The sequence below is a fragment of the Rhea americana genome, unplaced genomic scaffold, assembly GCF_003343005.1.
Source record: "Rhea americana isolate MKP2758 unplaced genomic scaffold, rheAme1 scaffold_6, whole genome shotgun sequence".
NCBI lineage: Eukaryota > Metazoa > Chordata > Aves > Rheiformes > Rheidae > Rhea > Rhea americana.
This window is the reverse complement of record NW_028186756.1, coordinates 4,925,774-4,937,648: the sequence shown is the minus strand read 5'-3', so window position 1 is coordinate 4,937,648 and position 11,875 is coordinate 4,925,774. Positions and strand designations below refer to the sequence as shown.

At 53.6% G+C, this 11,875-nt stretch overlaps 1 protein-coding gene across 1 annotated transcript in view; it reads left to right on the top strand.

The window, feature by feature from the left end:
• PASD1 (PAS domain containing repressor 1) overlaps nt 1-9,624 on the top strand; it is a 28,865-nt gene extending 19,241 nt beyond the window's left edge. Inside the window, exons 13-21 of the mRNA XM_085319724.1 lie at nt 1,241-1,322; nt 2,975-3,098; nt 3,524-3,633; nt 4,234-4,320; nt 5,836-5,994; nt 7,279-7,491; nt 8,435-8,631; nt 8,823-9,030; nt 9,454-9,624. Coding sequence (XP_085175850.1) covers nt 1,241-1,322; nt 2,975-3,098; nt 3,524-3,633; nt 4,234-4,320; nt 5,836-5,994; nt 7,279-7,491; nt 8,435-8,631; nt 8,823-9,030; nt 9,454-9,624 — 1,351 coding nt within the window. The remainder of the gene's footprint in view (nt 1-1,240; nt 1,323-2,974; nt 3,099-3,523; nt 3,634-4,233; nt 4,321-5,835; nt 5,995-7,278; nt 7,492-8,434; nt 8,632-8,822; nt 9,031-9,453) is intronic.
• The last annotated feature ends 2,251 nt before the right edge of the window (nt 9,625-11,875 follow it).

Below are 11,875 nucleotides of genomic sequence, written 5' to 3'. Positions count from 1 at the left end.
TTTTTTTGGTTCCCTCTCCTTCCTTCCTTCCTTTCAAACATCTCAAAGAAAAATACACACTAGTAGACTAGGATTGTTTTTGATATTCTCAAATGCAGACTGAGAACATCTTACACCAATAAGCAGGTCTAAGTGGTTAGAATTGTGTGTGCTGATACAAACTACATGACATGCTATTTTAAGCAAATGTTTTATAGAGAGATTGCTTTTGAACCGTGTTGTTTCTGCCTTCCTTCAGGGAATTCGGCTGCACTTTAGGCTCTGAATTTACTGTGTGTGGACTTGTTTCTTCCTTCTGCTTCCAGTACCTCTTAGATACACCACTATACCTAGTGATATAGTCTTAAATAGACTTTGAAATATAGTTCTGTCCCTGAGGGTTTAGATATATTACTGAAACAGACAATAGAGCTTTAGTCTTAAAAAGTGAATTGAGGAAAACTCAGGGCCTACAGCGGTTTGAGTTCAGCTCAGCAACTGCCATTACCCCCGCAAAGGTTACCATCCATTAATATTTCAGCAAACTGAATTCTGGCTTAATTCCGCAGCCCCCAGAAACAGGGTCCCGTGCCCGAGCGAGGGGGCCGGTCACACGTAGCTGCGAGGGCCTTCCCTGGCACTGCCGCGGGTCTCACTGAGCTCCAGCACAACGTGTGAGAAATTCGGTCTTGATCATTGGCAGGCTAGAAAATGAACATRCGTTTCCTATGGCAGTTTACCTGCAAAGAAGCTGTGGGATCACTTTTCCACCTGATTGTGGAAAATGGGAAGCTCCTGTGTTAAGAAAATGATCATGAGGACAAAGACACCTATTTTGTCTTCAAAGACCAAGTGCACTTTGCCTTTAGTCTTGCCTTAAAGCATCCAGGGCCAAAATGTGTGAAGGAATGTCTACATTTGTGCGGGGAATTACTAGTGCAACTGCTCACATAGACCCTGTAGTCTTGCTAGGCTAGAGTGGGACTGTGACTCTGCACTGGTGTTTCTAATCTATGGCTGTTCAGCACTTGCATTTATTCACGGCTTGTAAAGCAGTATGACAACACTGCTCTTAGCACCTTGTATGTGAGTGTGCGTGTGAGTGTGCGTGTGAGTGTATGAGCTGTGCAAAGCCAGTGACTCCAAATGAAAACTCTTCAGGGACCTGTTTGTCAGGGTTGTTGCATAAAGTAAATATTCAATGCTTACATTCAATGCCTACCACTGAATAATTGGATTTTTTTTTTTTTTTTTTTTTAAGTTATGCAGAAGTTCGAGCTGAAAGAAGGCGAGATCTTGGCCTTGAAGAGTCATCAATTGAACTGGCATCCTCCTCTTTAAAGGTACCGTGGGCCTTCTCAGTTAAATGAATAGGCTTTTAGCCCACACAGAATCATTGCTTGTTAATCTTAGGAAAATACCTGTTCTTCCTGCTGCTTCTCCTTTACTCCTCTCTCCCTCCAAGCCATCTATTGGGTTACAACTCCAACAGACCCTGAGAATTTTTAATGCTACATGGCTGTAAACTGCCCCTTCTTGTTTCAGGCATAAATAGGCAAATTGCAAATTCAGGAGTYGCACTGCTGCTGTTCTGCTTTACCMGATCTTCCTGAGACCTTTACTCAAATGATAACTGAAGCAAGCTCGGTTCAGAAGGCGAATAATAAAGCTGGAGCTGGAGCATAAGTTGATGCCGTTATCACCATTCCTCAGCCGCAGCGAATCTGAATGCAGAGCAGCACGGCGGGGAGCACAGCCCTCCTCTGCTAATGCTGGCTCACGGTGGTGATGGGGCAGTGCCTGGCAGGGAAGGGGAAACGATTCTTATTCGAGGTCTCTTTCCAGCACTGGGCAGGATCCTACCCAGAGCAGGATTGAGATTAAAGCAATAATTGCCATGGCTTGAATCAGTCTGGCATCCCAACACGCCTGCTCAATTAACAGGGTCATTTCGATTACMTTTAAGCTCTTCTTCTCAATAGTTTACAAATAAGACCAGTAATCAAAGTGATTTTAAGTGGATTGTTGGGTAATTATCATTCCATTAGCCTTATTGCTCTTCAGATATTATTTTACAGAAGCCCTTTGGAGGGAAGAGCAGGGGAAGCTGTCCCAAAGACCTTTCTGCACTYGAGCAAAGGCCACTTTGCAAACAGCTGCTTCTGTCTTACTACAGCACAGTTCCTTCTGTGTCTTCCTTCCCTCCTCTGTCGATAGCCGAGATATTTTTCTACAGACATTAAGGTGCATCTGTCAGTGTAAGGTGTTGGTGGCTGGAGGAGAGGCAGAGGGAGCAATTGGTTCATCTGCTGGAGGGGAACAGGAAGCTGCGGAGCTGCCAGGGAGGCATGTGGAGGGTGACACCACGGCCAGTGTGGTCACCCATGCCTGGGAGGTGGAAAGTCTCCCCGAAGAAACAGGGCAGAAGGCAACTAATTACAACGGCGCATTTCCGTTCGCACGCAGCTCCGCGGGTGCCAGCGGGGACGAGCAGGCAGCGCGGCAGCGCAGGGCGCAGTCCCCGGGCACCGCCTGTCGCGCCGGCAGCGAAACCTCTCGCCCCATCGCGCGGGCGGACAGGCGTGTGCTCGGGGAGCCCGGGGAGCTGCTGCCGCCGCTGGCGACTGCCGCGCGGCGAGCGCGGATGCCGAGCGGGGCTCTCGCGCGCCCGGCTCGGGGCACCCGGGGCTGCGGGTCCCCGTCCCGCGGGCTGGCGGTGGGAACGCGCGCCGGCAGCCCAAGGCCGAGGTGAACCTGGGGATGATCCCGAGGACCCCGTCTGCACCCGGACACGCTGCGCTTCAGCCGGCGGTAGTGCACCGGGCGGCTGCTGCAGCCTTCGGTGCTGTTACGCTGCAGTGGGGCCCTCTGAGAACCCGATCTCAGCCTTTTTCCCCCGAAACCGTGCAGTCAGAGAGGCRAGTGAAGCAGGAGGTCCCCTCCGATGCTGCCTTGTCCTGCTAATAGTGTCGCTGCTTGTGCTTCGCCCTCACAGAGCCACGGCAGCTACCTGGACGTGCGGCAGTGCGGGAAGAGCCAGGAGCCGAGCCGAGAGGGAGTGTCGCTCTCGTCCCACAGCTCCCGGCGCTCCTCGCACACGGCGCTCTCCGACTCGGCGTGTAGGTGTCGGCGCAGCCCGGGGCCGCGCGGGGGGCCGTGAGGAGCGGGGCTCAGGGCACAGCAGCCTGCCAGCCCGCAGGAGCTCAGCTGGGAGCTTTCCAGTGGCTCCGCGTGGCTCTTTGCTGTGGCTCAGCTGATGGAAAGTGCCTTGCAAAGCTGGAGTAATCTGGTGTTTATTGGAGCCCACGGCATGTGCRGTGTGGGGATCCAGCTCAGCCCGAGCTGACTCCTGCGTAATTCCCATCTTTATGAAATTATTGCTGCAGATGTGTTGGTGAGGACCACCAACAGCCTTTGGCTGTGAGCAGCAGCAGCTGCTGCGCATCGCCTATGCAGAGAGTTCAGGCTTAGCCAGGGTAAGCGGGCATGGGTTTGATACGGCCTCTGATTGCTGCCGTATCACAATAAACCTTCCTTTTTCCAGCCACATCGTCAATGCGGCACACAGACACCAGCACTCCCACCAGGCCGTCAGTGCCAATGGGTCAGTCAGAGAAGGCAGCTTTGCGCCTGGCATCAAGTGGAAGCACTCAGGTAGGAGGCCCTACGAACCTCCCTGACGGATATCATTAAGAAATGAGCTGTCAAAAGCCACTTCACAGCAATGAGCCTTGCRGGCCTACATCCCCCCGTCAGCTGGGTGCACGGAGCCCTCAGAGAAGTCTGATCCCGTCCCGTGATCCCAGCCCATCCCTGTATGCTAGTCTTCAGGGTTGCTGAAGTTTCCCAGGGCTGTGAAGGAACTGCCTGCTCTCAGCACTGGTGGAGCGGTTGGGCAGAGGTTGCATGGCTGCCCCTTGTCTTCTGGAAGTCAGTTCACTCCTCCAGGTCATGTGCATCCTCATACCACAAGCCCAGTTTTCTCAGGGCTTGTACACATGAAATGAATTTCATCCAGGATGTTCAAATGATGTTCAAACTGAGGATTTAGAGTTAGCAGGCAGGCATGCCGGAGKTTAAATTCTCCCTTTAGACACATCCTCAAACCTCCATGTGGAGTTTTGTAATTGAACTAGTTCATCAGTGATGTCTGTTTGGCTAATATGATTTGATACAACACCAATGAGCAAGTCTTCTGGCACTGTACAGTAGAAGTGCTGTGGACCTAAAATAAGGTAAAGTTTTCATTTCTAGGCCATAGCAACTCCTCAAGCCCCTGTTGACCACCTCAGTCAGCATCCTGTGGCTCAGCCGGCAGTTCCCTCTCAGCAAGCTGTGATGGTACGTGTTTTATTTGTGTTAAATGCACTCATATGTCCTGTCCACTGGGCAGACTTAGTGGCTGCACTCCACTTCGTTGCTGAATGGGGGWTTGAAGAGGCTTGTGCAGGCTGTGCAGGGCTATTCTGGCCATGAAGGTAGTGCAGAATGTCCGCTGGAGCAGGTCACTCAGACGTGCCTTTGGGTGAGAGCCATTAAACACACATAGGAGTAACAGGTACTAGGTTAGTGACTATTGAGGTGAGAAGCACGTCTCTAGAAAGCTCCTGTGCTCTGTGCGATGCATTAGCGCTCTCTGCCTTTGTCTCACCCTTAGGACTAGCTCTAGGCATTACAACCAGCTCTAGACAGGAGATGACGCGTTTGCCTTGCTCCAGGAGCAGTGCAAGGGCTGTGATGGGACTTCAGGCAATCACAGCATGGATCTTGTTTTGTTTCCTGTTCTTGGGAGGAGCAGTCTACCTCGTGCTGATAATTTCATTCTCTCCGTGCTGGTGTCTCTACATTGATTGGCATACCTTGGGGAGAACGAACTCTCCATCCTTCACACCTGTCCGTGTGCCAGGGAGGGAGCAATGGTCTCTGGCTGCCCTTGCCAATCCAACTCACCACATGAGGCCAAGGTGGCTCCCAGGGACAACTGGAAAAGATGAAGTGTTCAATGCCCTTTTAGTTTCTCTCTCTGCAATAGAGATTTTCTTACAGTGAGATTCTTACTACCACTTACTCAGCAAGAGATARAGCAGGTAGAACAACAAATGACCAGTCTAAAAGAGTATGTAGATTTATCCAGGCTGTTAGGGCCTGCTGAAGATTCAGCTCTGAATTATTAGTGACTGACTCTAAGATCTGGTAGAGGAAAGTGGTATCACAGAGGGATTGAGATAGGCAAGGGGGGAAAAAAGCTGGAGCTAGTACATCGTAACTAGTCACTAAATCATAACTACATAGTGAAGTCTCATCCTCATAGGGTCATGTAGTAAATAAACATCCAGTATCTGAGTGTCCAGAACATAACCAAGGGATTGAAGACAGCCGACTTGGGATGTTAAGGATAGGTCCCAGGGTGGGATTACAATCCAGCTTAAGCCTGGCTGTTGGGAAATACGACCAACAGCAGCACTGGACCTCCAGGCTGGAGACCTTGCAGTGGTTAAAATTCAAAATGGCTACTGCAAAATGTAGGAGGTCCAAAATCAGCACAGCATCATGTTTAAAAAGGAGGGGAATCACATGCACAGATGCTGCATCTAAGCAGAAGTATAGCAGAASGCGATCTGGAGCGAACCACAGCGTGTGAGCTGCCATTCTGGCAGTATAGTAGCACTTTGGGTTAACTAARCAACTTGCATTTTTTTGTCAGTGTCATCTTTTCTATGTCAAAAGCTGTTTCTTAGGTAATAATGTTTCAGGAAGCTGCCTGCACAGGCACCGTCATTTTTCTGAAGCCAGCACCATCACAAATTTGCGCAGCAGCRCTGGTCCCGCCTGTGACCTGTTCTCTGTGCTCCGCAGCCAGTGTACCACTTCCCYGCGCAGCTGGGGATGATGCACCAGCTGAAAGAGCAGCTGGAGGAGAGGACTCGCATACTGCAAGCTGACATCAAGACGCAGCAAGAGGAGCTGCACGTCATCAAGGAGCAGCTCCAGCTAGTGCAGGACTCCAACCTGCAGGTGCGCAGCCGCCCGTGGGTGCCTGGTGCTCACCTCTCCGCTCTCCRGGGACCCACAGACCCTTTGCTTTGCCTTTGAGCACTCATCAGTAGCAAGATTGTCTGCAGCAAAAGTATTTAGAAATGTGCYCTGGTTAGATTGGTAGTACAGTGTCTCAGATGTGTGAGTGGCTGGAAAGGTATCCCAGAGAGAGGAGGCATCAGGATCTCTCTAAGTGTTGAATCAGTGATTTTCCTGATTTGGAAAAAAAAATCCTGAAGAAGTGATCAAAATAATCAAAAGCACCCTCTGCAGGAACTGCTCCAAGGTTTAATGGCTGATTAACCTTGCTGCATCCCTAGTCCATTCCCAGATCCCTAGTCCCATTCCCAGATCCTTTGCACCACTTCTTCTATGAATGGGGTGGGCATAACGGGGCTGGAGCGCCCCTGGCTCTGCGTAAATATTCGGGCACAAGCCCAAATATTTGGTTCCTGTTATCCACCGTTCACTTTGCTGCCGGACTCAGCGTGGCTGCTGCTGCTGCACTGTAAACCCCCGTAGCTCGTGGCTGCCCGTGCAAGCCGTGGGGACGGGCTGGGGATGTCTCTTGGGACACACTGGAGGCGAGAGCGGTGGGTGTGAAGGAAAGGAGACCACAAACAGTTGCACACACACGACTGGCCGTGTCCGGGGGCAGTGAGAGACTGCCTGATAGCATTGCACTCACAGTACCACTTGCTTGATGCCACTGTGTCAGAACCCTCAGAAAACCCAATTTTTAGTAGCAAAACGGAAGTACCATCTAGCGGCAGTAGTGCAATAACTGCTGGGTCAGCTGGAAGGKTTCCTCCCCAGCCGCGAGGGCAGCGCTGCCCCGAGGACGGGCTGCAGAGGCCCTGCCAGAGCTGGTGCTGGCACCACCGGGCTGCTCCCAGCAGAGCGGGGAGGCCAGGGGACGGCGTGGCTGCGCTCTGCCCGGGGCCAGCCGGCGCAGCGGGAGCAGTCCCTTCGCTCAGGCGAAGGAATTCGCTCCCCGGCGTCGGCAGGCCACCAGCTCCGAGCGACGCTCGCTTTCCCCAGGCAGGCCACCCCCGAGCTAGGCGAGCAGAGCTGAGACGTTCCCCACCTCGTCACCCTGGGAGCTGCTCTGTTAGATGAGGGGGATGCAGAGCACGGGGATCGTTTCGTTCTGCGCTAGCGRTGTTACTGAGCAGAGCTTGCCGTTAGTTAGTCGAGCAGGTCGTTAAAACAAGAAACCAGTGTATAAACTGCAACAACTCCTGTATCTCTTTTTTCTTAAAGATGTTGATGCAGCAACCGATACCCTTAGTTTTTAACAACGTGCCGCACCAGAGTCCAAGAAGGCCGTCGCAGCAGCAGCAGCCTGAGACAACCAGGCAAAGCACAGCCAAGAAGTTGCAGCAGCAAGGCCTTACTGGGACAAAACACTACTGTGGCCCTCACTTACCGTCCCCACGCCAATTCCTTAGGGAACCTGGTGGCCCTTCCTCCCAGGTTGCTAGCTACCGCTTTATCTTCATGCTTGTTTCCTGGCTTTCTAAATAACTGCTTGTCAGCTCCTAGGGATAAAACTGATTCGTAGGAGAGTGCCCCCTTGCTCGTTCAGTGTTACACCTAGGCTGAAGGGAGCCCTTGGTACCTGTACCTCCCTCTGTGGTCCCTCTTCTCTCCCGTGTGCATGTTTTAGTCTCTAAATGGCATTAAGATATGAAGAGGAAATTGCAAGCGATGTCAATCCAATGTCAAAAAAAAAAAAAAAAAAAAAAAAAAAAAAAAGAGGCCTAAAAGCATTAAATCACTGCAGACCAATGAAAGCATTTCTCCTAACTTCAGTAGAACTGTGTAGGAGAATGGTTTGGTCTTCTGTCTCATTTCCGTTTTCAGTTACACCAGAATGCATCTTTCGTAATCAGTGAGAGTTGTTATAACCTAATTATTTAGAGAACTAGGCGTAATTTTAAAAGTTTCTGTCTTTTTCTATCTGGGAATGCCTGGAAGCTAGCTTTAAAAAACAACAAGTTTATCCTCACTAGACCTAAGTCCAATACATAGATGGCCACATCTCCTTGGGAAAAAGCTTAGGTAACCAAAATTGAAAAAGACTGAAAATGACTGCTTTTAAGGAAGCATTAGAAACATGTAAGGTTTGGATTTGCAGCCCTTCGCCCTCGCGCCTGTCCTCGCCCTTCCCCCGCGGTTTGGCCCGAGACTGTCCGCTTCCCCCGCGGGGCATCCCGGCGCTGCCGTGCGCGGGCGGCGGCGCGGAGGGGTTGTCGGCCCCGGTGGCAGATGCCCCGGCGTTGTCACTTTGCTCAGGGAGAGCATGCCACCACTAACTGTCCTTTTGCCAACTGCATGCTTAAAGGCCTTATTTTAGCCTTCTGGTAGGAAATTAAAAAAAAAATAAAATGTCGTGTGTGTCTGTGTCTGCGTTCAGGTGCAGCAGCAGCACCTGATGAGAGGGAGCCAGGCCCAGCAAACGTGTCTGCCGGGACAGATGAGCATTTCAGTGCCCCTCTACAACAACCCCGTGGTGTTTCCGCAAGCACATCCCGTTACCGTGCCTGCGCAGATGCCGACTGAAGTCAGTGACAGGCAGCAGCAGGCTGACTACAGCCAGGACAGGAGCCTGAGGTACGCGTCCAGCCCGCGACAGCCCCCGGGTGCCGCAGCAGGGACGCGAGGACGGTCCCTCCGCAGAGCCGGGGCTCTGGAATGGCTTACGGAGGGGCGAGATCTGGAGCCCGTCTCCGGCAGACTCTGTGTGGTTTAACAAATGCTGTCCCAACGTTCTTTCTTACACTTTCTTTTCCTCCGCTTGGCAGATTCGTCGCAGAGCAGCAGATCTTGCCTCCCCCAGTACAGATGCAGCCGATTACCGGCAGCACAGTCCGGCCTCCAGCCCCGTCGCCCATTTTCTCCCCRTCGCTGATGATCCCACACACCAGTTTCACTTCCCACCAGACCAGCACCCCAGTTCATCTCCATCAGTGGCCACAACAACAGGTTCAGCAGCACCGTCTCTACCTTCAGGTAACGAAGGGGAGGAMCCGGCAGGTCTAAGTCTTTGGGATCCTGGCCCCAGGGTGGTGGAGGGACAAGGCTGCTCTGCAGCTTCTTCAGCTGTTGCCCGAAGCTCCTTCCCGCAGAGGATGGAAGTTGCACATCCAGCAGAATTTGCTGGGCTTCCAAGAAGCGTATTTTAGCTCTCCATCGCTGCTGGAGTCTTCTGCTGGGCTCCACAGAGGGTCTGTCAGTACAGGCAGGGCTTGGTTCACCTTCGTGCTCGCCAGGCGGCAGCTGTCATGCTGGTAACTCCAGCATCCCCAGCTGCACGTCTGCAACCTGTAGCCTTGCCGGGTAGTGATGACCTTAGGGCTGTGGCTCAGGTCCTCAGCATCAGCCCCCACAGCAAGAGGGGCTGATCTGACCCGTGCCTCCCACCCCGCCCTGCAGATGCACAGCCCCGAGCCGGTGCCGGCGGGGCCGACCCAGCGCGTTTTCCAGCCATCTCACGCCGCGCAGCAGAGCCCCGTGGGCTACTTCGTGCACCCGCAGCAGCCGAGCCGCCCCGCGCAGGGCCAGCCCTGCAGCCTGCCCGACGTGCCGGAGATGCAGCTGCCGTGAGCGCCGGGCCGGGCCCGCGGCAGGCCCTCGGCCGCCGCTGCCCGAGGCGGAGAGGCCCCCAGCAGGGCCGTGTCCGTGAGCGTTTCCCCGCGGGCAGCCCTGCCGGCGCGCGGCGGGCCTCGGCCGCGAGCAGCTCCGGCTCCCGGCTCGGTCCGTCCTCCGGATTGGAAGTCCTAGAAGTCGCTGGGGGCGAGCCGGGGCCRCCTGGGGAGGGAGGGGGCCGCGTCGGGGGCCACCACGCGCCGGCGGCCGGCAGGACCCCGCCGAGGCGCGTGTGCGTAGCTCACTGCGGTGTTGGGGGCCAGCGTGGATTTTGGTGGGGTTTTTTTTTTTTTTTTTTCCTTTTCTCTATACCTCAAGCCCACAGGTTTTGTTTTCCAGCCGATTGGATAATGCTGCTAATTCACATAACACCACTTTTGCCTGAATTTCTTACTCTTGTTATACCAGCTCACAGCACAACCAGTAAGATATTTGTCCTGGTTCATTTTGGTTAACAAGTGCAGATGATAAATTTATGTGGTTCTGACTCCCTGTAGCCAATTTTTTTTTCAGGTTACAGACAAAGATTCCTTGCTCTTACGGCAGCGTTATTTTGTTTCAAGTGGGTGTTGCTGTACATGTTTCTTTACACCTAAAAACAAACAAAAAAAAACCCGTATGACAGCAAACTTTCTGGTTTTGCTAGGTCATGTTTCAATCTGACAAACCTAAAACTGCTTAAACTCGCAGTGCCGCAAGGGACGTCACAAGCCCAGAGGTCAGCAATAAATTGTATTTTTGTAAATTGTCACTTTTTAACTATATATGTTTATATTTATGAATTGAAAAAAAAAAAGTTTATTCCTCAGTGGGTATATAGTAAAGTGTCCCTACTGTTCGTGTCTTTCCAAAGGAAAAATGAAAATGTACATTTTCGAGGCGGGGTTGGTAACCGAGTGCTGCTTTGGGCACTGTTAGAGCTCAGAGGTAGGCGCTGGTTTATGCCATTACTAGACGCTTTCCAAGCTAACGGTCGGTCAGGAACAAATGCAGCTGGGGGCATGGTCCAGCCGGTCAGAGCAAAGTTTAGGGACAGGCTAGTGTTTAACCGCTAGCTAACTAAGCAAAAGTCTTTTTATTTATTTTTTGCTTGCTTGCTTTTTTTGCGTTTGTTTGCTTTTCGCCCCGCGCAAGCTGCTGTTTTCCAGCTCCTTGCTGCACGGCGCCGGGGCGCTCGGCGCGGGGCTGCGGGGCCGCGGGGCGCCCGGCCTTGGGGCTTGGCGCTGGTGGGACCGGGGGGGCACAGGAGGGCGGTGAGGGCCCCACCGGCGCCCACCTCCCGGTGACGGCGGGTCGGAGCGGCCGGAGGGGCTGAACCGAGGCCCGGTGCAACCCTCGTCCTGTCGAGCCCCGCTCCAGCCCGGCCTCGGGGAAGGGCCGCGGCAGCTCGTGCTCGGGGGCAGCGCGCCGGCCGGCGGGCGCCGCCGGCCCTGCGCCTTCGCCGTAACGTGTATGTGTATAAATATATATATAGTTTTATATATATATATTTATATGTATATAGTCACAGTGTGTGTATGTGTGTGTGTCTATAKMGAGACACACACAYATWKTRTAYACACAYATATATACACACATATACATACATACATACATATATATATATATACACACTCACACGCATATATATATATAGGTTGGCTGCGGTTTTGTTTTTTAAAGCGCTATYACGTTTAGGATCCTCGCTGCCCAGATACCGAGGGGGTCTGGCTGGGGGGAGGGTGTTGCGCTGGGGTGTTTCCCGGGCTTGGCGCGTGCCAGCGGGCAGGAGCGGAGGCGCACGGGGAGGCGCACGGCGGGCGGGCGCGCTCCGCAGGCGGGTGTGCTCCGCAGGCAGGCGCGCTCCGCAGGCGGGTGCGCTCCGCAGGCGGGTGCGCTCCGCAGGCGGGTGCGCTCGCCTGCGCCGCCTCTGCCCCCTGCGCCGCGGCTCCGGCCTGCTTCGCCCGCGTCACCCGCCGGCACAGCAGCGGGGCCGCGCTGCAGCATCGTTTTGCTGCAAGCAGGCGCCACCCMAACGCGTTTCAGAGGCTGTGGTGGGGAAGGGGCTCTCTGGGGAGGGGTGGGCTGCTTTCCGAACAGGGCCAGGCGGGTAGCCAAGGCAGGGTGGCTTTGCTGGCGTTGCTGCAGCTCTCGAAGCCTGGCTGCGGTCGGGTTCGGGGCCTTTCTTTGGGGGACGGGGGGTTGCGCAGCGGGGCGGGGGCGCGCAGGG